This window comes from Myxine glutinosa, chromosome 6, assembly GCF_964187855.1.
Source record: "Myxine glutinosa chromosome 6, kmMyxGlut1.1, whole genome shotgun sequence".
Classification (NCBI taxonomy): domain Eukaryota; kingdom Metazoa; phylum Chordata; class Myxini; order Myxiniformes; family Myxinidae; genus Myxine; species Myxine glutinosa.
The window spans coordinates 56,396,546-56,419,338 of record NC_136266.1 but is presented as its reverse complement, the minus strand read 5'-3'; the positions used below and the strand labels follow the sequence as shown (position 1 = coordinate 56,419,338).

Genomic DNA, 22,793 nt, shown 5'->3' with positions numbered 1-22,793 from the left:
CAGAAGGAACTTCTGTCTGCCAGCTAAATGCTTGGTCCACAAACCCTCCTCCCACACCTACTGCTTGTGAGAGTTCAACATCTCTGGAAATTCTCAGAAAGTTGCCTCAGTACCAATGAGTCTGGCAGTTCACTCAAGCAGATTGGCTGGAACTGCAAGCAGGCATCTCACTTCAGGACTGGTCTTCTATATCTCCTGCCCCTGGTATTAACTCAGCCTGGGAATTCTTCCACATAAACCTACTCTCTCACTTATGCACAGATCTCTCCCATCTTGTCTTCAGTCATCCTACCCTTCTTCCCATGCATGGTACACTGAATCCAATGGTGAGGTAGTTGCTGTGAAACAACTTATATTATCTCCCTGGATAGCAAACCCAACCGTAGGTAATCTTAGCTCATCCCACAAAAGCCTGAAACAAGTGTGTCCACTCTCATTTGACCCAGAAAACAACATCTGTCCAACCTCGAGATTTTACTTTCAAACTTGTCTCCCTCCTCTCAAACCTGGTGACACATTGTTCAGTCTGTCTCTGTAGTATGCTCCCCTTCCATCCATTCCCTCTCTTTAAATGGCACCACAGCCAACTCCACTCGTGAGAAGGCCGAATGCCTCAATTCTGTGTTTGCTTCCAAATCTTGTCTCGAACCCCTCACTCTCTGTACCCACCCTACCCAGTCACATGCAACTGCTCCTGTACTCTGAGACTTTTGCACCTCAGAAGGTGGAGAAATTTCTGGCAACCCTCGACTCTGATTCTGCAACTGGACCAGATGGCATCAGCTCACATACTATAAGAATGACCACATTGTGGTCACTCCCTGCGACACCAAATATATTATTTTTCACATCCTCTGTCCACTCAGCTCCCTCATCCTTTCTGTTGAAGATAATATACAATTAATCTCCGAGGGTCTTCATGGTTTGGTTCAATATCAATTATGAATCTGACAGACAGCTTGGTCTGGTTTCAGGCAACCAGTGCACCCAAAACAAATGGGAGCGGCAGTAAGGGTTATGTTATTATCCTCTCTGTGGTATATAGATTACAGTAGATCTAGACTCGCACATCAAGAATGTCAGAGAGGTCTTCAGTTACCAAGTTTCCGCCCTCCCGCTCTCTCTCTCTCTTTGGCTGCGTTTACACGTCCCCAAGAGCCGCGAGGCGGGGAGAGTTCCCTGAGAGCCGGGGAATGACCCACATGTAGACGCAAAACCGGTTCCCTTGAACCGAGAAATCATTCCCCGGCAAAAAGGTAGGGTAACTCCTCATCTGTCGTGGACAAAGATGTCTCCAGTGGGTAAACCGCAGATTAATCAACCGTACGTGCCGAGCGGGTATGACCTTTGCAGCATGGGCGTAGTGGACAACTTCCGCTCGCTCGTTTGCGCCTGCGCGAAGAGATTCGAGGGTATGCAATGTCAACAAACCTCCGTGAGCTATTCCCCGACTCGCGGTGTATGTGTAGACGCGATGACAAAGGAGAGGAGTCTTGATCGCATGCGCGATAAGGAGTATGCCTGAGAGGCGGGGACAACGTGTAAACGCAGTCTTTGGTAATAGACGTTTTGTTGATAAAAACCTGTACGTGGTCATTCAAGGCACGGGACTTTGCCATTAAAACGCGAATGAATTGACTTTAACAATGTGGGAACAGGCTGAATGGGAAACGTGCAATTAATGCACATATCGTGACGTTCAAAAATTACATAACATTTTTTTTTTCAGGAGTCACATGCCGGCTTAATTAGACCTTACAAATAGTTTAACACTCAACCCAAACAAAGCCAATGGAAATCTGACGCAACAAAGCTGGGCAGTGTATAATCGGCAGAGGCAAATGCAGGCCTAATGTTTTAAGCCCACCATGAAACAAGATGGCAGCCATATCATTATGTCTCGGCACTATATATAGGCACTATATACTCGGCATTATGTAGGTGGAGTCAATTGGAGTCAACCAATGGGTGGAGTGAACCAATGGGTGCACATTTTAAAAATCGATCCACAACAATAACCCAAAACGCGAATGAATTGACTTTAACAATGTGGGAACAGGCTGAATGGGAAACGTGCAATTAATGCACATATCGTGACGTTCAAAAATTACATAACATTTTTTTTTTCAGGAGTCACATGCCGGCTTAATTAGACCTTACAAATAGTTTAACACTCAACCCAAACAAAGCCAATGGAAATCTGATGCAACAAAGCTGGGCAGTGTATAATCGGCAGAGGCAAATGCAGGCCTAATGTTTTAAGCCCACCATGAAACAAGATGGCAGCCATATCATGTCTCGGCACTATATATAGGCACTATATACTCGGCATTATGTAGGTGGAGTCAATTGGAGTCAACCAATGGGTGGAGTCAACCAATGGGTGCACATTTTAAAAATCGATCCACAACAATAACCCAAACAACAACAACAACAACAACAACAACAGCAATGCAAAGCTCTTGTAGACTTGTGACATGTCCTCGGTAAAATTCTTGCTCTGCTGCTCTTGCTCATCCTCTTTCTGCTCCTTTCACTCTGTCATTTGCCTTAGGTCGTCTTCCTTCTGCTTGGAAATCCATCAACATCACTGCATCATCATCAAACTAAAATACGCAATTTGACGTCTGTCTGTCTGATGATTTTTGACCGTGATACATTCTCTCGTTACTTATCCAATCTCAACCAAACTTGACAGGATGACTAAGGGTTACACAATGAAGGTTGTAGCACATTCATTTGCCCCCGTCCCCAAGGGGGTTTTCTCCCCCAAGCGGGTTTTCCCCACCATTTCCGTCAATGGGGTTGCGTGTTGAGGTGTATATCCATGTTAAGTTAGCTTTATCGTGGCGTTTTTCCAAGGTCGCTTATAATAACAAAACCAACGATAATAGCATAATATTAATGTTATTACAAAACAATATTAATACCAATAATATTCCACCTCCCCAAGGGTTTTTTCCTCCTTGAACAAACGTCGAGTCAACGCTTATCATGGCGTTTTCATGTGAGCAACGGCCCAAAGGCCTCTACCAGATATAAAAATATTATAAACTACAAACACGTATGATTAGCTTTTCAAACAGTCGCTAATGCTGTTTATAACACTAAATAAAGAAATTTGGAGGAATCCCGACATCCGTGAGGTAAGTTTTACTTACAGAACTGAGCGAATATCTACTGTACTCTATATACCCCACAAGGGTTGGGTTAATAACATGACCCTTCCTGCCGCTAACGTGGCGTTTTCCGTCACAAACTTTTGAAACTCGCTCCTGCTGTTTAACACAAAACTGAAAGGGAGGAAACCTGGGGTGTGTTTATTTGCCAAGCAGCTAGCTATCGCTTGCCAAGCCAGCCGTTCCTTAACGGTTTTGAATGGAGTGCTTGCTCAAATGCTTAAACCACTTGGCGGTCTCTCCACAAGAAACTCGGTAAATGAACACACACCCAACTATAGATCGACTGTAATCTATATACCCCAAAGAGGAATGACCCTTCCTGCCGCTCCCGTAGTGAGCGGGTGTACTAGCTACATAAAAGATGCAAAACTGATCCCCTCAACTGCAGGCCTATATTAGCTTACTTCCAATCATTGGCAAGGTCATGGAATCCATCATCACAGTTGATATGAAATCCTTCCTTTTCTCCAACAACATCATCTCAGATCACCAATTTGGTTTCAGACAATGTCACTCCACCTGGGATATTCTGCTTCTACTCACACAACAACAGATGGAGGCCCTCAATGTCAGAAATGAGAATAGGGCCGCTTCTCTAGACATATCTCAAGCTTTCCATATAGTCTGACATCCCACCTTGCTCTACAAAATCTCTACCTATGGCATCCAAGTCAACTCCACTCTTGGCTGGCTGACTTCCTCTACTCTCGTAGCCACCATATGGCTCTCAACGGAATCCTATCATCTCCTCTCCCTGTTAAGGCTGGATTGCCACATGGCAGTGTTTTGGTCTCAGTCCTATTCCTAATCTTCATCAACGATCTCTTTGACTCTCGGAAAACTCCCCTTTATCTATTTGCTGACGACTGCACCCACTGCCATGACATCCCTCATTCTTCAGCAGACAGGAAGGCCACAGCCTCTTCCCTGTCCTCACACCTTGATAAAAATCACAAGCTGGTCAAACACTTGAATATGTCTTTGAATCTTTTGCTGAAATATGTCTGTCAATCCTGTCATTTGACACTCTCACCATCCCGTTCCGGAAGGAACATCTTGCAACCCCCCCCCCCCCCCCCACCCCTGCCCATTTACTTTGTCAACATTCCACTTGAGGAAGTTCAGTAACGCAATCTCCTGGGTCTCACAGCCATGATCTTTTTTGGAGAAGCCCCTTTTCAAAGTTGGCCTCCAAAGCATTCTGTGTTGTACAAAGTCCTTCCTTGGCACACTTGAATTCCTATGCACCTACAAGGCCTTCACAGCTTGATGGAGTACTCCTCTCCTCTTTTGGTGGTGCCCCTGCCTCACACCTTGCTCAGCCTGACTCCATGGAAACTAATGTCTTCAAGATTATTGGAATGTCACACAACAAATCTGAGTCCATGGGCCTATCACTTTCCATCGCAGACAGGTTGGTGTTCTCCCTGTCTTCTGCCGCCTCCTTTCTGGTCTTGCACCCTCTTCTTTTTCCTTGCGTTGTCCCCACCAGATTTATGCAGGGTGCATGTGGTCCACTATCAACCCCCCTCTGGTTAAAATCCCAAATACAGAATCACTGCTCATCTCCACTCACTCGTTTCTCTTTTTTTCCCACATGTGGAACCAACTTACACATTCTCTTCAATCTCATTTTCCCTCCAAATATTCAAGACAGCTGTTCACCACCATCTCAGGTTATCCCCTATCCGAAACCATAATCTTTTTTCTACCCCTGATGACTCCAGTCACTACCTCCAAAGCCACCTCCTACCAAATTTCCAGTTTTTTCATCCTAGGAGTTAACCTCTGTATCCATCTTGCCTAACATGCATCCTCCCTTATCCCTCGTTCCTCCCCACACCCATTATTACCTTCGCAAAAGCGGAAGGTTATGTTTTGATCGCTGTGTATTTATTTGTACTAGGGCATTGCCCGTACGTGGGTGCCCGTTCCTTGCCAAAAAAAAAAAAAAACGCTACCCGTACGCTCTACCCCGCCCGTACGCCCGTAAACAAAAAATAACAACGCTCTTCGCTTCCGCCCTTCGCTCTGACTGAATTGGGAGAAATAATGCGCATAAGAAATCGAATTACGTACCGTAATGGCGGTCAGCTCGTAACGCGCACACTGTCCGGAAGTTCGCATATCGCATATCTATCTATCTATCTATTAATGCCCATTTATTCAATTATCGCCAACGTATTTTGGCTTTTTGCAATTTAATCGCAAGGAAAAGTAGAAAGAGAAGAGGGAAAAAAAGAAAAGCCTTGCCTTGCTGCAAACAGCTGCTGCAAACAACAACAACATGGAAGGCTGCACTGTCCGGAAGTTGGCATATCGCAGTTACGATTATTTTAGTGTTAATGGCCAATTATTCAATTAGCGCCAACGTATTTTGGCTGTTTGCAATTTAATCGCAAGGAAAAGTAGAAAGAGAAGAGGGAAAAAAAGAAAAGCCTTGCATTAACGCATTAACGCTTGCATTGCATTAACGGTTCGGCACACGTGATAGCTCGCTGCTCTCTGATTGGTTGAAGCGTTTTTTGGACATAGCTCGGTAGGTACTTGTCCGATTAATTACAAACCTTGAAAAGGCACATCCTCGGGTCCCCAGCAATATACCTGGCAAGTTTCAAGTATATCGGACCCGTGGTTGTCGAGAAACAGCGGTCACAGACAAACACACAGACACACAGACAGACACACAGAGATTGCTGGCATTATAGATAGATGTCTGTGTGTGTGTGTGTATGTTATTCGCATAACTCAAAAAGTATTCAACCGAATTGCATGAAATTTGGTGGGATGATTGGTTATTATACGGGACACATTTGATTAGATTTTGGGAGCAATCGGGTCAAAGGTCAAGGTCACGAAAAGGTCAAAATCGTATTTTTACCAAGTACAGAACAGTAGCTGCGGCGAAGGTATGCGCTCTACCGAGTGCCCGTTCTAGTTTGTCCAAGTGTCCCTCAGTTTTTAATTCAACCCAGTTGTTTGTGTTTCTCCCCTCTCGATCAACTCTATTTTTAATTCTGCTACCGAACGTGGATGGAGGTTATGTTTTCACCCCTGTCTGTCTGTTTGTCTGTCTGTCTGTTTGTGAAGAGGATATGTCAAAAGGTTGTGGACGGGTTTGGACGAAATTTGGTGGATTGGTTGGGTATGTGAGAAGGACGAAATGGCTAGGTTTTGGCGAAGATCCGGATCCGGATCTGGATCTCAGAATTTTAAAAAGTGATTCTTCACCATTGAGTGAAAGGGCTAAAACCGATATATAGCACGATATCTCAAAAAGTTGTGGACAGATTCGGCAGAAACTTGGTGGACAGATTGTGTGTGTGATAAGGCTAAATCTATTTGATTTTGATGAAGATCCGGATCCGGATACGAGAACTTTCAAAATCTTCAAGTGATGTTTCACCATTCAGTGATGGGGCCAAACACGATATATAGCATGATAATTCAAAAAGTTGTGGACGACTTATGACAAAGCTCGGTGGATGAGTTGGTTAGATGACAAGAACAAGCAGATTTGATTTTTGGTTCAGGTCCGAATCCAGATATGACATGCCAGTGGGATACAAAACTTAAACTGTTCAGCCTAGCTGAGGTATGCCCTCTACCGAGTGCTTTTCTAATTTGTTCTGTTGCGTCCTGATCCATTCAGTTTTCTAGGTCTTCCACGAGCCTTGACTCTGTCTACAAAAAGAGGCCACTCGGCCCATCAAGCCTGTGCAGTTGTGCCAAAATCTAAGTACTCACTATCCCCACTACTTCTAGATACCTATCTAACTCTATTTTAAAACGATCTACTGTTTGTGCTGTCCCTACATTTGCAGGAAGACTACTCCATGCATTCGTTGCTCTCAAAGTAAAATACAGGTTGGGAACGCAACACTTACGTAATTGGCCAAATGGCCTTTTATGTGTTTGAGTATCATATTTGTATAAACATCATGAAGAGCTTGTGTCACAAAACAGGTCAAATTTGAGTTATTTAGGTACAAGATGTAGACTCATGTAAGACGGAGGGTAAAGAGGCAATTTTTTTTTTTCTTTCTTTTTTTTTTGTTTACTGAATCGAGGCTCGTGAAAGAGCTAACATTTATTTCACAAACAAATCAACCAGACAAACAAAATATACAAAAAGAGGGAGCGGAAGACAAGATGGGGAGAGAAGGGGAAGCACACAACCACAACATTTGAGAGCAGGGAGAAGTGTGGGAGGCAGAGGGCTTGGGGGCAGGAGGCATGGGAAGGGGAGGGGGGGGGGGGGAGGTATAAAACACAAGGGGACCGAAATTAGTGGGGGTAGAAAAGATCAAGGTTTTGGATGGGGGAGGATAAGAGATGGTGGTGAACAGCTGTTTTAAAGACCTGGAGGGTGGAGTGGGATTGAAGAGAGTGAGGGAGTTTGTTCCAGAGGCGGGAGAAAAGAGGAATGAAGGAGTTTGGACAAAACAAGCAAGGGAATGAACGGACAGGAAAATAGGAGAGAGAGGAGGTGAGGATGCACAGCCTGCGTGTAAGAGCGTTGTTAAGTAGGGTTAATGGAGGTCAAGAAGATTGTGAGTTAGGACGGCAGATTACATGACATGATAGTGTACCACTAGCTCGAAGCCCGAGAGGGAAGGATATGATTGAACAACCTGCAGGACGCAGTTGATTTATATCATATTGCTAATCATTTTTCTGATGGAGTATTGGTCAAATCTGTCCTACAATATTTGTTTGTATTTATGAAACTGGGTGGAGGGCTTTTTGACATTTTCAAAAACGTGCTGAACAAGCCTTTGTGACAATGCGGGAGAAGTTGTAGAGCTTGAATGTGGAATACTCTGAAGGCAATATAATTAGTGATGAACATTCTGCAAAATTGAACTAATAGGTGAAGGTAAAGGCAATGAAAATATATTTTACTTAAAACGGATCGCTTTCCTCAAACTCAGCCATATTGATTCCAGCTTCTTCTTCTTCGTTTGAATGCAGCACAAGGCTGTGGGTAACATCATTGGCTGAGGGGCGCGGCTGTGTCACTGACATTACAGCTCATTCTGTTTCACTCCACCATCCCAGTTGACTGAATTGCATACTCTCTCTGCTGCCGGGTTGTAGAGGGGAATATGACAACATTTAGAGTTTCAGAGTATACCTTACAATAAGAACGTCGACCACAAACAGGAAAAGCCCGGAACAAGAGTTGAGGTGTGCAATCTTCCTGGATTATGGAAGTTTAACCAGGATGGGTTACTTGAAGAACTCGTGCATCCTGGATTTGTTGGGGATGGTTGGAGGGCTGAGGGAATATCTAAGGGAGCTAGACTGGAGTGAAGAGCAGTAAAAAAAAAAAACCAGAGAGACCACTGACCAGCCTGCTTTGGCCTTATATTGTCGGAGATTCCAATAATGTAGATAGCCTTAGATGCCACAGAATCCAGGAGAGACATGCTGGGGCACCGGCCTGTAGGGAAGAGCAGTACTCCATGAGCTATGCACACAGGGCCTTGTCGGCTGTGAGTGGTACTGATTTTAAAGAATGACTTTGAACGACAGAATATGCCCAGCTTGTGGCTGTCCTTGGAGGCCAGCTTTGCTATCTGACTATCCCAAAAGAGGTCATGGCTGATGGTGATGCTTGGAAAATAAATCTCTTCCAGTGACTGACCATGGCAATCGATATGTGGGTTTGCTTGATGATCTTTCTGGAGTGCCAGGGCGAGACAAAGAGGGTTTGGTGACAGACTCATGATGACAGAGCGACAGGTTGATTTTGAATTTTTTTAGACTCCAATCCATTACGGATAGTGGCATAAGAGATTGGAATAATCTCACCGCTATTAAAAATGCAATAATTTAGATCAAAATCAAAGATTCACACGAGAAAGTATGATGCGGCCTACATGCCAGAAGTGGATTTTTTATTTTCATAAATTTGAAGATAATTCTTTTAATACATTGACTAATTGCTGTACACACATACATTAAACATGTGATTTCATTGTATACTAGCAGGAGTACCCGGCATTGCCGGGGAGGGGGAGGGAGGAGGCAGGAGAGGGAGGGGTGAGGGAGGGAGTGAGGGGAGTGGAAGAGGGAGGGGTGCGACAGGTGAGTGGAGAGGGAGGGGAAAGATATACCACATATACATCTTTTGGGGGAGGGGGGGGGGGGTGGGGGAGGTGGCTTTGACAGGCCCCTTCGTTTTGGGGGGAGGGAATGAGATGGAGAATTTTTTTTACCTGTGCAAAGAGTGCTTTAACCTCAGTATTGCCCAGGTAAAAAAAGAAAATTGTAATACTCTCTACCACCACCACCACGTGGCGCTACACGGCACACGGCACACGTGCACACACATTTACCTATCACTCAGATCAGAGAATTTACACCCCTCTCCCAGTCCCCCACGCCCCCGGATGAGGCCACGGCCACATAGCCTATGTTACCCCCCAGCCAAAGTTGTATTTGTATTTGTACACCGAGTAAAGTATATAAGTGTTTATAGTTGGAGTACCCGGCATTGCTCAAGTGAAAAAGAAACATTAACATATTTGAAATGAGGGCAAATATAATGGAAAAGCAATTACATCCAAATCAGAATGCATCACAAATGTCAAATCATAATTTCACCTTTTGGTTGAATTTCTGCTGCTGAATGTGTTGTTAATCACGTTTCTGAGTTAAGTATGATGACGTTCAGGAAGAAGAAGAAGCCTTACTACCAACTTTACTTCTGGAATTGTTTGATTTATTTGTGTTCAAATATTTGCGAATTGTTTTGTATTTATTTATGGGAATGTGTACTTGTATATAATTATAACTGTCATTAATCAAAAAGGTTTAGGCACTATAGAGCAATTTTTTTTTAAATCCCAAAAAACGAACTTTGTTTAAAAAAAATTTTTTTTTTTTGCCTTAAACACTCCCAGGCACTCACTGGTGAACCTCTGAAAGTTTGATGAAGGTCCGTTCAGCCATCTCTGAGAAAAATGGCGACACACACACAGACACACAGACAGACAGACAGACCAACGGCTCTCTTATAGTATAGATTTCAAAATAATACAATGAGATGGCTGTTTTGAGAAAAGAAGTGACATTGAAACAAATCTTGTGGGAAATCTGACCTTATCAATCATTAAATGAGAGAAATCAGGTTGAAATGACCTGAAAACTGCTATTTTCAGCTGAGTATCAAGTTTCATATCAGCAATTCATTTCCTGAGTTTTATCTTCAGCAGATTCAATGTATAAAATATAATTCCATCCAGGTTTCTTCTTCTTTCATGTTCAGCACAAGGCTGTGGGGTAGGGGCACGGCAGTGCTGCTGATTCAATGCCCTCTGCATGTTAGGAGAGGAATTTGCGATCTGTCCAGGGTGCCTGCGATACTCACCTACTCTTCGCGAAGGACACCGCGGGATCTTTAACATCCACCGACTAATGCAGGCAGACGGGACTCCAGGTTTAACGTCCATCCGAGGGACGGCACACACACTGATGAATCACCCTGCCTGTGACACACCAGGTTGACAGTTTGTAGCTGGGCCAAGATTCAGACCCAGACAGGCTAGATGGTTCATAGGCCAGTGCGCGTAACATCCTAGGCCATCCTGCTGTCCCCATTTCATTCAAGTGGGTTGAAGCAAATATTGACAGCAAACTGGCACCTGAGCCTTTTTGTGGCACCAAAGGTGGTAGTTAGTGGTGGTAGTTGTAGTAGAACTTTGTAGCATATCAACCCAAAAATGCTTCCTTTTCTGGCCAGCTTCCTGGTCTGCTTTGTGGCATATCTTGCTACATTGCTCAATGCACAATTTCGTTGAACCAGACTTTGTTTCGGCAAACCATTGTAAAGGCCGAACGAAGTCTCTTCACACCTACCTGCAGTACCTGTCAGTCAATTTGCTTTCTGTGTGATGTGGGGGTAAATAGTTTGAATTGGGATTGTTAGAATGACATTACTTAATTATCAACTCTAGGAGGGAGCCAAGCCATCCCCAAATTGAGATAATCTGTATTTTTTAAATCGCCATTTATCATCACCTGTACCTGTTCTGAAGATTGATTTGTTATATCAGTGTTGCTGGTGAAGCAGCAGGATGAGAAATAGATGAAAAAATGTCACAAAGTGTTCCGTCGTGTTACGTTTACACCAAAGGAGGGCGCTATTGTTTAGGTTTTCATGTGATTACCACTTCGATGAACTGCGTATGGGTCTTGGCTGTCATCTCTTGCAAATACACAACTTCCGCAACGTCTGTCTACCCTCTTCTCAGATGGACGTTCTCTATCGGATTGGAAAGGAGAACCTCAAAAGTCGTGTAAAGAATGATGATGAATAATTTTATTAATGCAGAGAGCTACAATGTATTAATGCTGTTTAGAAAAACGTTCTTTTTTTGGATACAAATTTGAGGCTCGGACATGAGCTAGAACCCAGAACAGAATAAAATAAGAACACAATGCAAAATGGGGAAACAGACAAATAGCTGGGCAAAGGGACACAACGAACCAACACTATTGTTGCTATGCCAAAATCAAGACTTTTTTTTGCCAAAATCAAGATTTTGATTCAAATCAAGCCAAAAATCTAGATTCAAACAAAATCAAGCGAAAAAAGATTTTTGTCAAAATCAAGACTCTCTGCTCACCTTCACTCTTTCATTCCTCTTTACTCCCGCCTCTGGAACAAACTCCCTCACTCTCTTCAATCCCACTCCTCCCTCCAGGTCTTTAAAACAGCTGTTCACCACCATCTCTTATCCTCCCCCATCCAAAACCTTGATCTTTTCTACCCCCGCTAAGTCACCCCAGATCCACTTTTTTTGAAATACCAACTTCTTTCCTGGAAGTCTTAGCAGTGTCCATGTGTTTTATACCTCTCCCCACACCCCCCCCCCCCCCCCACCTCCCCATGCCTCCTCCCCCCAAGCCCTCTCCCTCCCACAGACCCCCCAATGTCCCTGCTCTCCATCTTGTCTCCCGCTCCCTTTATCATATGTTTTATGTGTCAGTTTGTCTTTTTGTGATCAATGTTAGCTCTTACACGAGCCTCCATCTTGTATACAAAAAACCCCCCCAAAAACACGGTGGAAGAATGGGTGAGGAGAAGAACGAGAGCAAGAAGTGTGGCATGAGGACACAGGGGGTGCTTTCCAACATAAATTAAGCTTTTTATAATTATTGTACTCAGCATTTTTACCCGTTGCTTTGCTGATGAATTTAATCGAAAGAAAACGTGTTGTACTTCACAAACATTCTCCCGAGATCATTTGCCCGAGATCATCTTCCATCTGCTTGGAAGTCAGCAGACATCACCTTTGTCAACCATCCTTGCTGATTTATACATTGCGCGAGCAAAAGCTGCTTCCGCTTCGCTGGAAGCTCAGTCAGTGTTGGATGCTTTGGTTTGAACCTCCACTTAAAATGAGGGAAATTAAACATTTCGAAAATTTCGAATTATTCTCACTCGGATTTCAACATCAACGTCATTTTCAACATCATCATCGTAATGCGAATTATTAAGTTGTTTAAACTTGCTTTTCAGTGAATTCTATATTTTATATTTTATAATGGAAGACGATGATTTTAATACCAGCTACCACCAGGTAGCGCTATACGATGCACATTTACTCAGAGAGAATTGGAATCTTTCCCCCTCCCTGAACCAGATATTCTACCCCAACAGAAACCACACTTGGGGTACCCTGAGGCAACATCAAAATTTGGTTCAGTATTTTTGTAGTTTTTAAAGCATGTCTAAACAAACGATCAAATACAGGATACAAATAGTACAAATTCACTTTATAGTATAGAAGATCAGTTTCAATATTGCACCAACAATGATACTTCATCATTTGATTAATCAATTGGAATAATAAATAATAAGAATAAGTCAAAATTATCAATCGGAATAATATAAAATAAGAAGAAGTCAAAATTCATATGTGATGGTTTAACATGTTCCATCCCACCTATGCCACCCTCTCTTCTACAGATCGTAACGTCTCATGATGAAACGACTTCGTGAGAAATAAGACTGCTGTTGGGTAATTGAGGAGCTCACCCATACCATACCTCATTCACCCATACCTCACCAGGTAAGACGTGTCCACATTCTGCTCGGAAGGTACGCAGAGCTTTTGTCACGTCTACTTGTGGCATCATCAAGAAAATACAAAACTTGCTACGAGTACAAGACGAATTGCCTTCGCCACCAAAGGTTAATGGAGGTTATGTTTTCACCCCCGTCTGTCTGTCTGTTTGTCCATTTGTCCGTTTGTGAACAAGATGTCTCAAAACGTTGTGGACGGATTCTGACAAAATTAGGATTTTAGATGTTGACATCTCAATGTTGTTCTATTTCTATTTCATTTCTCAATGGTGAAGAATCACTTTTAAAAGTTTCAGATCCAGGTCTGGATCCAGATCTTCACAAAATTCGAATCATTTTGTCCTCACACACACAACCTCTCCCCTAAATTTCGTCTGAATCCGTCCACAACTTTTTGGGATATGCTGTTCACAGACAGACAGACAGACAGACAGTGGTGAAAACATAACCTCCATCCACCTTCAGTGGTGGAGGTAATTAATAACTCTGTGTACATTATAAATAAATAAAAACCAATCTATAACACCTCTTCGCACAAAGCCTATGACAGAAGACACGGCGTAGGTAAGAGTATTACAGCAAGTGTTTGCTCAATTCACAGTGTTATGGGTTACGCCAGAGATTGCAGGCTCACATAGACATTGCTGGCACCAATAATCAGCTGAGGTCAATAAAGCACCAAAGCAGGATGTACAGACAGATACCTCTCGGCACTCTCTCACACTCCTTTTCCTCAATGCATATTTTGCACTTTTCACCCTGTGCTTCGGGAGAAAGTATGGTCTATGCCACGTGCACACTCTTAACAAGTATATGGAGAGAGGGAAAATAATTGGGGTCTATAAGGATAAAAGGGATGGAGTAGGTGAGAGAACGTTAGCTTGTCAGATTAACTTACGTCTTTCGAAACTACTTATTTACATGGACTCAGTACACATAGACCTGCCATCGACACACACATTAACTTTCCACTCCACTCTTTTACACATACAGTACACATAACCTGGGATATACCCTATGCAGGACAGTTGAATTAGTTGACAAAAATTTACTTTTTCATTAATTACAAGGACATTAGGAAACAATGGCAAAGGTATCAGTCACTTGGACCCAGAACTCCCCCTTAAGATTGGCCTGATTATGTTTTTGGACTTGCCTGGGGATAGACAAGCAATTGTTGTGGTCTTTGCAAAATATCAAATCATCTTGGCCTTCTATGCTCTGCATCATGTTTTACTTCTATATTGAGAAAGCAAAATGCTCAATGGCTACTGCTCTGTGCGTCATAAGAGTCTGTGATAAACACACATGAGAGCGCAAGAGAGATTGTTATGCAAACACTTGTAGGTGGAGGCAATGTCGGATGCACTCGAGATTGAATACCAGTCTTATAGACGCAGCGCAGATTGCATGTCCTGCCAGCCATTCGGAGTGAACTGCGTGACTGAAGCAGTGCGGCTGCTTCCGAATACAGCCAGAGATTTGGATTTTCAACAAGAACATGGTCAGAGGCCAGGTGGAGCAGATGAACAGGAGAGGTTCAATGTAAAGTTGGACCGGGTCCTTAAGGAAGGAAATACCATGTGCAGAGATGCATGCTGGGAAGTTTACAGATTGGGCCAGACAAGCACACACTCATTAAAAGTCTGCACAGCAATGCCATGGTGACTTGTTGAAAATCAAATTTTATGTCAACTTGCATGTCTGCAGCCAAGGTGCAACATATATAATCTATCGAAATGTGTAATTCATAATGTATTCTATCATTAGAATCTGCTCTGAAGGTAAGTTGAGCTTCGTCACAAAATATGTGTGCCACAATCAATCAACACTAAACTCTATCCTGAACTAACAATTCATTATAAAGTCAGTAATAAGTAATAAATCTACTATTACTGAAAGAAATTAACTATATGTAGTTCTAAAAAGGTTATCATAGGTCTATGTCTAGAGCAGAAATTTTGCAAGAGTAAGTTCTTCAATCGAATTGATGTAACATGTCACTGTGCACAGGTGGAGAACAACAACTGCATGACTCTACCGGGGCAATGTGGCAAAGCTGAGATGGAGGGGAGAATATTGGAGATAGCAGTGAACAAACGTGTGAAGCCCCCATTGCCCAAGAAACCGACGATTCCAGCAAAGTTCGCATGCAGAGGCTTGGACAATCAGCTGAAGGCAGTTCATCCCAAAATTGAAGCAACTGGTGTAACACAAGCTCATAACAACAACAACAGCCAAATGGTCAACGAAGCTGACATCAATGGCTTGAAGCAAAATGATAACAGCATCAGTGGTGATAAGTATCTTGTAAATGAGGATAAAACGAATTCTTCAGTAGAACATGAAAGCCATAATGGTATTGCTGCTGGTCCCTCTCTCCATGTTGGCTTTGGGAGTGGAGATGTTGGTGGTGGGGTTGGAAAAGATGACTTGACTTTACCAGAGGACGAACAGAGCTGGTGGAAGATTGAAAGTGAAAATGTTAGTTTTGTGAAATCTGAAGTGGGAATACAACTGGAAGGTGATTCTCCAGTATCAGACAATTGCGCAGTTGGTCAGTGCAGCGGAGACAGTGGCGTTGACTCAGACGAGCGTCATGGCAGCAAGTACTGGCGAGCAGGAACTGTAGCTGGCAAAGCAAGCTCGAACACTATTCAGGCCCGGCTCCCAAGTAGCATATCTGATGATGTGGAGCTTTTGTCACATTCGGATTCGCGTGATTCTTTTAGTGGTGAAGAATCACATGGTGCTGGACCACCGCCTCACCTGCTGGTGTTTGGTGGTGTACAGCCATGTGCAGGGCCAATAGAAGCCACGGTCCAGAGTTGTGAGGTAACTCCCAAAGCACATGTTCTAAACAACATCACTGACAACAAAGCTAACACAACAGTGAATCTAGAAGAAGAGAGCAGTGGGTTTCAGTGTGCCGTGGTCCAAGGGCCTGTGGAGGTGCGTGAAGCCAGCCGTAAAGCCGTAGTTGAGTTGTTTAGCGGCTCATCTAAGACAGGGTCTGTGAAAAAAGGTGCCTTTCGTTCTGGGGACCAGCTTGAGTCCACCAGTTATTCACTTGTGTGTTGTACCGGTGATGGTTCCAGGTCGAATGTGGTGGAAGATTCGAACTCCAGAGTTTCCTGCCTGGGATCACAGGGAAAGGCAGAAATGAGATATTTTGATAGTGGTGGTGGCAGTGGTAACAATGGTGGCGTGCCACCATTTCCAGTGGAACTTTCTGTCGAGCCTCTGTATGCACAGAGTCGCAAAAAGAAGGGGAAGATGACAGAAGTTAATGTAACACCTCAGACTGGTGCATATGACAATATGGTCAATACTTGTGGTGACAAGACCATAGATTGCAGTGAAGAACCAGTTTTAGATTACCTTGCACTGACTGACAAAGATGATTATGATAGCACTAGTCCTGAACACGTGTATGAGACTTTAGGTAGGAGAGGTAATTTGTATTCTGGCGTTGAACAGCATACTCCGATTCCTTCAAAAACAGCAAAGTCCTCATTAGGAAAACCTGCTTCTGGTCTTGTCCAGCCTTTGGCTAATGATGAGTTTTCAATCTATGCTGAAGTAGTTAACCAGAAAGAACCACCAACAAAAGAGCCTTTGCTCAAACCTTATGCGTCGCAGAGCGATTGTCCTCCAAGGCTTGTTGATACTTCTGATCGCAGCACTTCATCCTCAACTATTCCCATAGATCCTTTGGCCTTGCCTGCCATTTTACAAGGTTCTGTCAGCACTGGTGCAGAGCAAGACGAACCGGCTGAGCCTCCACCACGTACTACAGGCACCTTGGGCTTTGGAGCTCACTTCCAACGCAAGTTCAGCAGCCGTATCAAGAGCAAAGTAGGGTATGCTAAAGCTGAAAATTATGGGTCTTCTTTATCATCAGTGACGAGCTCCAGGCCTGATGAAAATGTTGTGAGGGAAGGCAATGTGCGACACAAGCTTAGACGTTGGCAGTCATTGCGAGGATTCTTCCGTTGGCGCCGTCCAGATGATGAAGCGACGAAAGCCAGGCAGGCATGTGACAAGAAGCAACCTTTGGTGAGTAGGTCACCAGAGGTCACTAGCATCGGTAGCTATTAGGTTTGGGTCTTCATGTGCATTTCATTGCTACAGTGGTTGTGGTACATGGAGAATGTTAATATTGACCAATTGCTAACCCACAGGAAGGAAAGTTGTGGTCCCAATCAACTGAAAGTGGCCTCTCAGAGAAGACAGCGAGGAACACAGAATCTTTGGCCTCCTTCCAGATACCTATCACGTCCTCCTCTAACACGTCATTGAGCAATGCGAGTGAGACCAGGATTGCCAAGGTTCCAGTCCATAGGAGCACCTCAAACCCTCCAAGTTCTGCACCCCAACCACCAATCAGCAGGTAACTATAAACAGTGGCACATGACATTACTCTTTGTTTTCTTATTTGAAATTCAGTTTTGGAAATTTTTATCAATGTTAGGCTAGTATAGGTTTTGGTTAAAAGAAAAACTTATGTTTGATAAGACAAGGAAATGTGAAATACAGGACACCAATTTGTTGAGCAGTTTTCATGAATGCCTATGAAGTGGATGTGCCAATAAGATAATTTTTACAGGTGGGAAGAAAGTAACCAGAATTCCCAGCCTGTCAGTAATATCTTTTATACAAGTAGTATTATGTAAGGGGAAACCATTCACATTGATTTTGGTGTAATGGCACAAGCGATGAAGCTATAATCCACATTTGTCACGGTCAATCAAAATTTCAGCCCCATTCTTTACTTTTCAGCTCTATCATGGAGTGGTGATGGAGCTCTCGTAGGTAGCATAAGTGTAAAGCAACCACTTTACATACCTGTGCGCTTCAGCATTCGACTATCCCACTATTTTCCCTCGTCTCATCCCTCCCTGGCTTACTTTTGTCTTTTTTTGGAAGTTTTCACTGGTCCATTTAAAATCAAAGGTGTTAGTGTGGCTCCCTGCTTTCCATTGTGTGCTACCTGTTCTATTCTGCTCTGTTATTGTTCCTCCACGAGCCTCGACTTTATGTACAAAATTAATTCTGTTGAAAAAGCAAGATGTGTACCATGCACTCCCACGAAGTGTGTCAAACGAGTGAACATCACACCACCACCATCTTCTCGAGCGATGATATTGTAACAGCCTATATGTACAACAAGAATTACTATTAGATAAAAAGGTGTCATCACTGCAGCAAAGGTAAATCTTAGCCTATTGCACCCTCTCCCATACCAATGAATTGTGCAGGATGTAGTTACCAAGATCTGATGTACTCTGTGTTGATCCCCTGTAGGACCCATAGTGAGACAAAATATATCGTCAGGCTGGTGGGATAGCCCCCAGGTCGAATGACATTAAAACATGTTTACCGCAAGGAATTATGGGATACATCCGGGGTCGGCTTGTGGTGTCATAGGGCAGACACTAGACTTGTCTTCCGAGAGAGAGAGATAGCAATGGTGATATTTTACTGTGTTTGGTGATTGCCAAGAACCAGCCGGATGATATGCGAAGATGGTTGTGTTGTAGGGGATTCTCCACCAGTAAATCGGAGACCAAAACCAGGTTGATCCAAAGGTAAATGCCAATTTTTTCCCCACACTATTTACGCATTATTTGTACTGGCCGTCAACAACAACAAAAACAACAACACGACAGAAATCTCTTTCACGGTATCCACCAGCATTTATTTAGTGCTGTACGCAATTTTCTCTTTTGGATGAACAAAGATCAGATAAGTGCAGAAAATTTGTACAATTTGGCTGCCTAACTTAATAAACCCACAGTTGTTATTGTTGTTGTTGATGATGATGATTATGATGATGATGATGATGATGATGATGATGAAGTCAATCCTCTGAATGTCCAAGTTCTTGCTAAAATAATAATGGAGTTTTTGAAATCTATAGTATAGTGATAACAGGTGATTATGTATCCTCGTAGGGTTAAAAAGTTTATACCTCCGCAAGCTGAACAGTTTACATTTTGAATTCCCTGATTACCTGGACCTGCATCCAAACCTTAACCAAAACCTAATCGGCTTGTTCTTCTCACCTACCCAACTAATCCACCAAGTTTTGTCATAACATGTCCACAAGGTTTTTAGATATCGTGCTACTGTAATATAGTTTTTGGCCACACCTCTCTCCCAATGGTGAAGAATCACTTTTTTTTAAATCTCGGATCTGGATCTGGATCTTCACCACCTTCGGTGGCGGTAGTAATAATTTACAAAACACAGCACGATGATGGCACAATCCGCAATGGAGCCCCAATGAGACAACACAGAAGATGTGCTTTATCAAATTGAAAGCGATAGCTGCAAGTCTGTACAACAAAGGGATTTTGTTGGAAATACGAGGTGGCGCCACAAAATAAATCATCCTTCAAGCTGCGATTGAGAAATCCTAATGGGAAATAACGGGGCAGCAGGTAATGGTGTACTTCTTTATGGCTGGCGTAGCCATTCAGCAGTGCGAGTAGGACCCATGGTCGGCAACCAACTGCATGGCGTCTCTGGCTTATGCTGGGTGGTGGTAGCTGCCTCGTTCTCCTGTACCTCTCTGGTGTGCAGCCCATTCTCTCCTTCTCTACAATGAGCCAACTGCTCTCCAACGCAACTTACTACCAACTTTCCAGAACAGAACTGAACTTTCACCTCCTTCTCATTCCTAACTGTTACTGGCCAAGGCACCAACTGCCCTGCTGACTCGTTTAGTGGCTCATTTTTTTGACTCACTCTAACTAATTGAATTGGCCACACCCACAGAGTGCCGCTGATATGTGGGTGCATGGAAAGAGTTTATTTCAGCCACACAGCATGCTCCTCCGATCTTGTTAAATAGTTCATGCCATTCCAGGTCAATGATCTCCGGCTCACAGAGTGACATGAACTTACTAGTGGACATGTTAAGTGCTAAAAATAGGGTGTTGACTTCAAGTAATGATGCAAAGGTTCCCTTTGGCATAAAAGTTCCTTAGTGCCCTAGGAACAAAATTATCCAAAGACACAAGCTGTATCTTAAAATCCAAGATGGCCACTGTCAGCCATCTTGGAAAACATGGCCAACCCATAGCCCAGGAAGTATTTGTCATAGAAACTATTATGATACATGTTTCCCAGCTAATTTGAGGTCATTTCTGACATCACTTCTGCATTTCGGATGCATTTAAGGTCACATTGGGGAAAAAATTCAAATTGCAACAATATTTATTGGTTTCATCGGATTATTTATTGGTTTTCATATACAGAACCCAATGTTTGGACAGGTAATTTGAGGTAATAAGATTGTTCCTCATGGTATATCTAAATAGTACAATAGGGATATAGTATACTCGACCAATAACTAAGCAAATCAAATATACAATCACACGATGTAGTAACAGTGTAAGCAGATTCATGACATTATTTCGTTCAGCTAAGTCCTCTATCTAACTTTTTAACGTCTTTCTAACTAAGCTAATTCCTCATCTGTCTGTACCTCACGCATCGTACCAGTGTTGGAGCATGAACGTTGACAGCTACAGAGAAACATGCATGGCTGCCCCTGCACGCAGCACTTACAAGGAGCCCTAAAGTCTGTCTTACACTGGCAAATGGCAAGCTGTGGCAAGTTTCATGAAATGGTGGGAGTTGTGGTGTAGACTGGAGTTGGCACAGAGTCCGGTGATTTTGCTGCCATCCCCATTCCATTGGAGAGACTGGAGCTGGAGCTTTGTTGAGCGTATTACCCCACACGTGTCCACTCTGGTCACAAGAGAAATAATTGATTAGTTCAAATAATGTATAAATAGGTGGGCGTAATACATGCGTGAAGATGTAAATTCGCAAACACATAACTTCAATGAATCAGGATCAGATAAAATGTGCGTAATCACTCTAACTCTTCTATGAATAAAACTACATGCAGCAATCTCAATCACGAGTAATGTCCCCATCCATGCAATGCTGTCGCTCACCTGATAGGCTACTCTGTGGAGGTGCTGATGCAGAGCGTCGCTGCTTGGAGGAATGTGCTCAAAGTCTCTACCTTTATGGAGGAAGAAGAGGAACACTGTCAGGTTTCTTGGATCTGCATTCAACAGAGTTGAAGATGATCTGCTGCCCAATGGATGTTACGACCTTGGACTTCTCAGATTCAGGAGGTGGCTGATCGATACCTGGTCCATCAAGAAGCATGTGCAAGAATGATTTCATCGTGGGTGGGATGGATTCAGTTTCACATGAGGTTGAGATGCAGCCTTTGAAAGCCTGCTTCATGTGGAGATAATCTCACCGGAGGATCTTGGCTGCTTTGTGGAGTATGGAGACTTCAGTTGATGTATGGTCTTTCATATCAGCTATAGCTCTGGATAGATCATCGTCGAAAACAAGAGACGAGCAACGGTTCATTTTTACTGCCTTGATGTCAGGAATCATGCGCGCAATATCCTCTTTAATGCGTGTTGTATTACATTTGATGTCGGGAAAACCGCAGCAAGGCGCTCGTCATAGAGGGTCATCAAGTGACCCATTGCTAGCGACTTCCCTGAACCACGGTTATCTTCAATGAAGTCAAATAACTCGTTAAAAACATGTGCTCGCATCTCCTGAGTGTTATGACTATCAGTCACGTCACATTCAACCTTCTCCACTTTCCTGTACAGCCGAGTCAGGCATGCGCGATGATAAACAGCATTAATAGCGATCAAGTCACCAGCAGAAAGTTTACACAACAGACGTTTCTCGCCTAACACTCGAGCACAATCCTTGACTTTCTTATCCAAGGCAAGAGTAGCAGCCTTCCTCAGCTCTTTCTTGTTGCCCACTTCGTCACAAAAGAGACATGGAGTGTCGACTGGTTTTCTGAAACATGTGGAGGGTGAGGGTGAGGCCTGAGTAATGGACCACTGTTCCACTGTTCATGTTCATGTTCACTGTTCATGCTGTGAGTTTTCCCTGGGCTAATTGACTCTTGTCTTTGATGCTTATTCCTCGCTCTCTCCACTTTTTAATTGTCGACAGCATTCCTGCAAGATTTGTGCCACACTACTTGATGAAACATCATCAGCTGCACTTTATTCTGAGTACTACCACCACCACCACCGCCAATGTTATCTACGACTACAAAGTCAGGCAGTTCACCTAATTCCTTAAGTTCCTGGATGTTGTCCACAAGTGGCTGAAAGGTTTGTAAGTGGCTGAAAGTCTTTGAGGGTTGTTTCTCAATTTCACAGATGATGAGGGATCCATAGTTGGTTTCTTTCGTCTGATTGACATATGTAACATAAGCTCCAGTCATGAGTGTCCATGCTAGCAAGTGTGGTTTTACAGTTGCCAGTATTCATTTTGGATTGGACACTTTGAATCTGAAACCTAGAAACGTATGTAATGGGTCATTTGCAGCAAAAATCAGCATGAGAACGTCTAATTTGAATGAGAAAGTCTAATGTCCTTTCTCATAAATAAAATGTTATCAAAATACCCCTAAAGCCTGTTGTCATTAATTTTATAAAAAT

General features: G+C 43.2%; 1 protein-coding gene across 7 annotated transcripts in view; it reads left to right on the top strand.

Annotated features, from left to right (window-relative positions):
* Positions 1-22,793, top strand: part of LOC137429810 (uncharacterized) — a 118,575-nt gene that overhangs the window by 52,962 nt on the left and 42,820 nt on the right. For 3 of the 7 annotated variants that reach the window (XM_078779878.1, XM_078779876.1, XM_078779877.1), the window contains exons 3-6: positions 13,165-13,267; positions 15,295-17,340; positions 17,466-17,674; positions 18,810-18,872. In XM_078779878.1, coding sequence (XP_078636004.1) covers positions 15,313-17,340; positions 17,466-17,674; positions 18,810-18,872 — 2,300 coding nt within the window. In that variant the 5' untranslated portion in view covers positions 13,165-13,267; positions 15,295-15,312. The remainder of the gene's footprint in view (positions 1-13,164; positions 13,268-15,294; positions 17,341-17,465; positions 17,675-18,809; positions 18,873-22,793) is intronic. The other 4 variants (XM_078779879.1, XM_068120077.2, XM_068120078.2 and 1 more) reach the window with 2 other exon arrangements.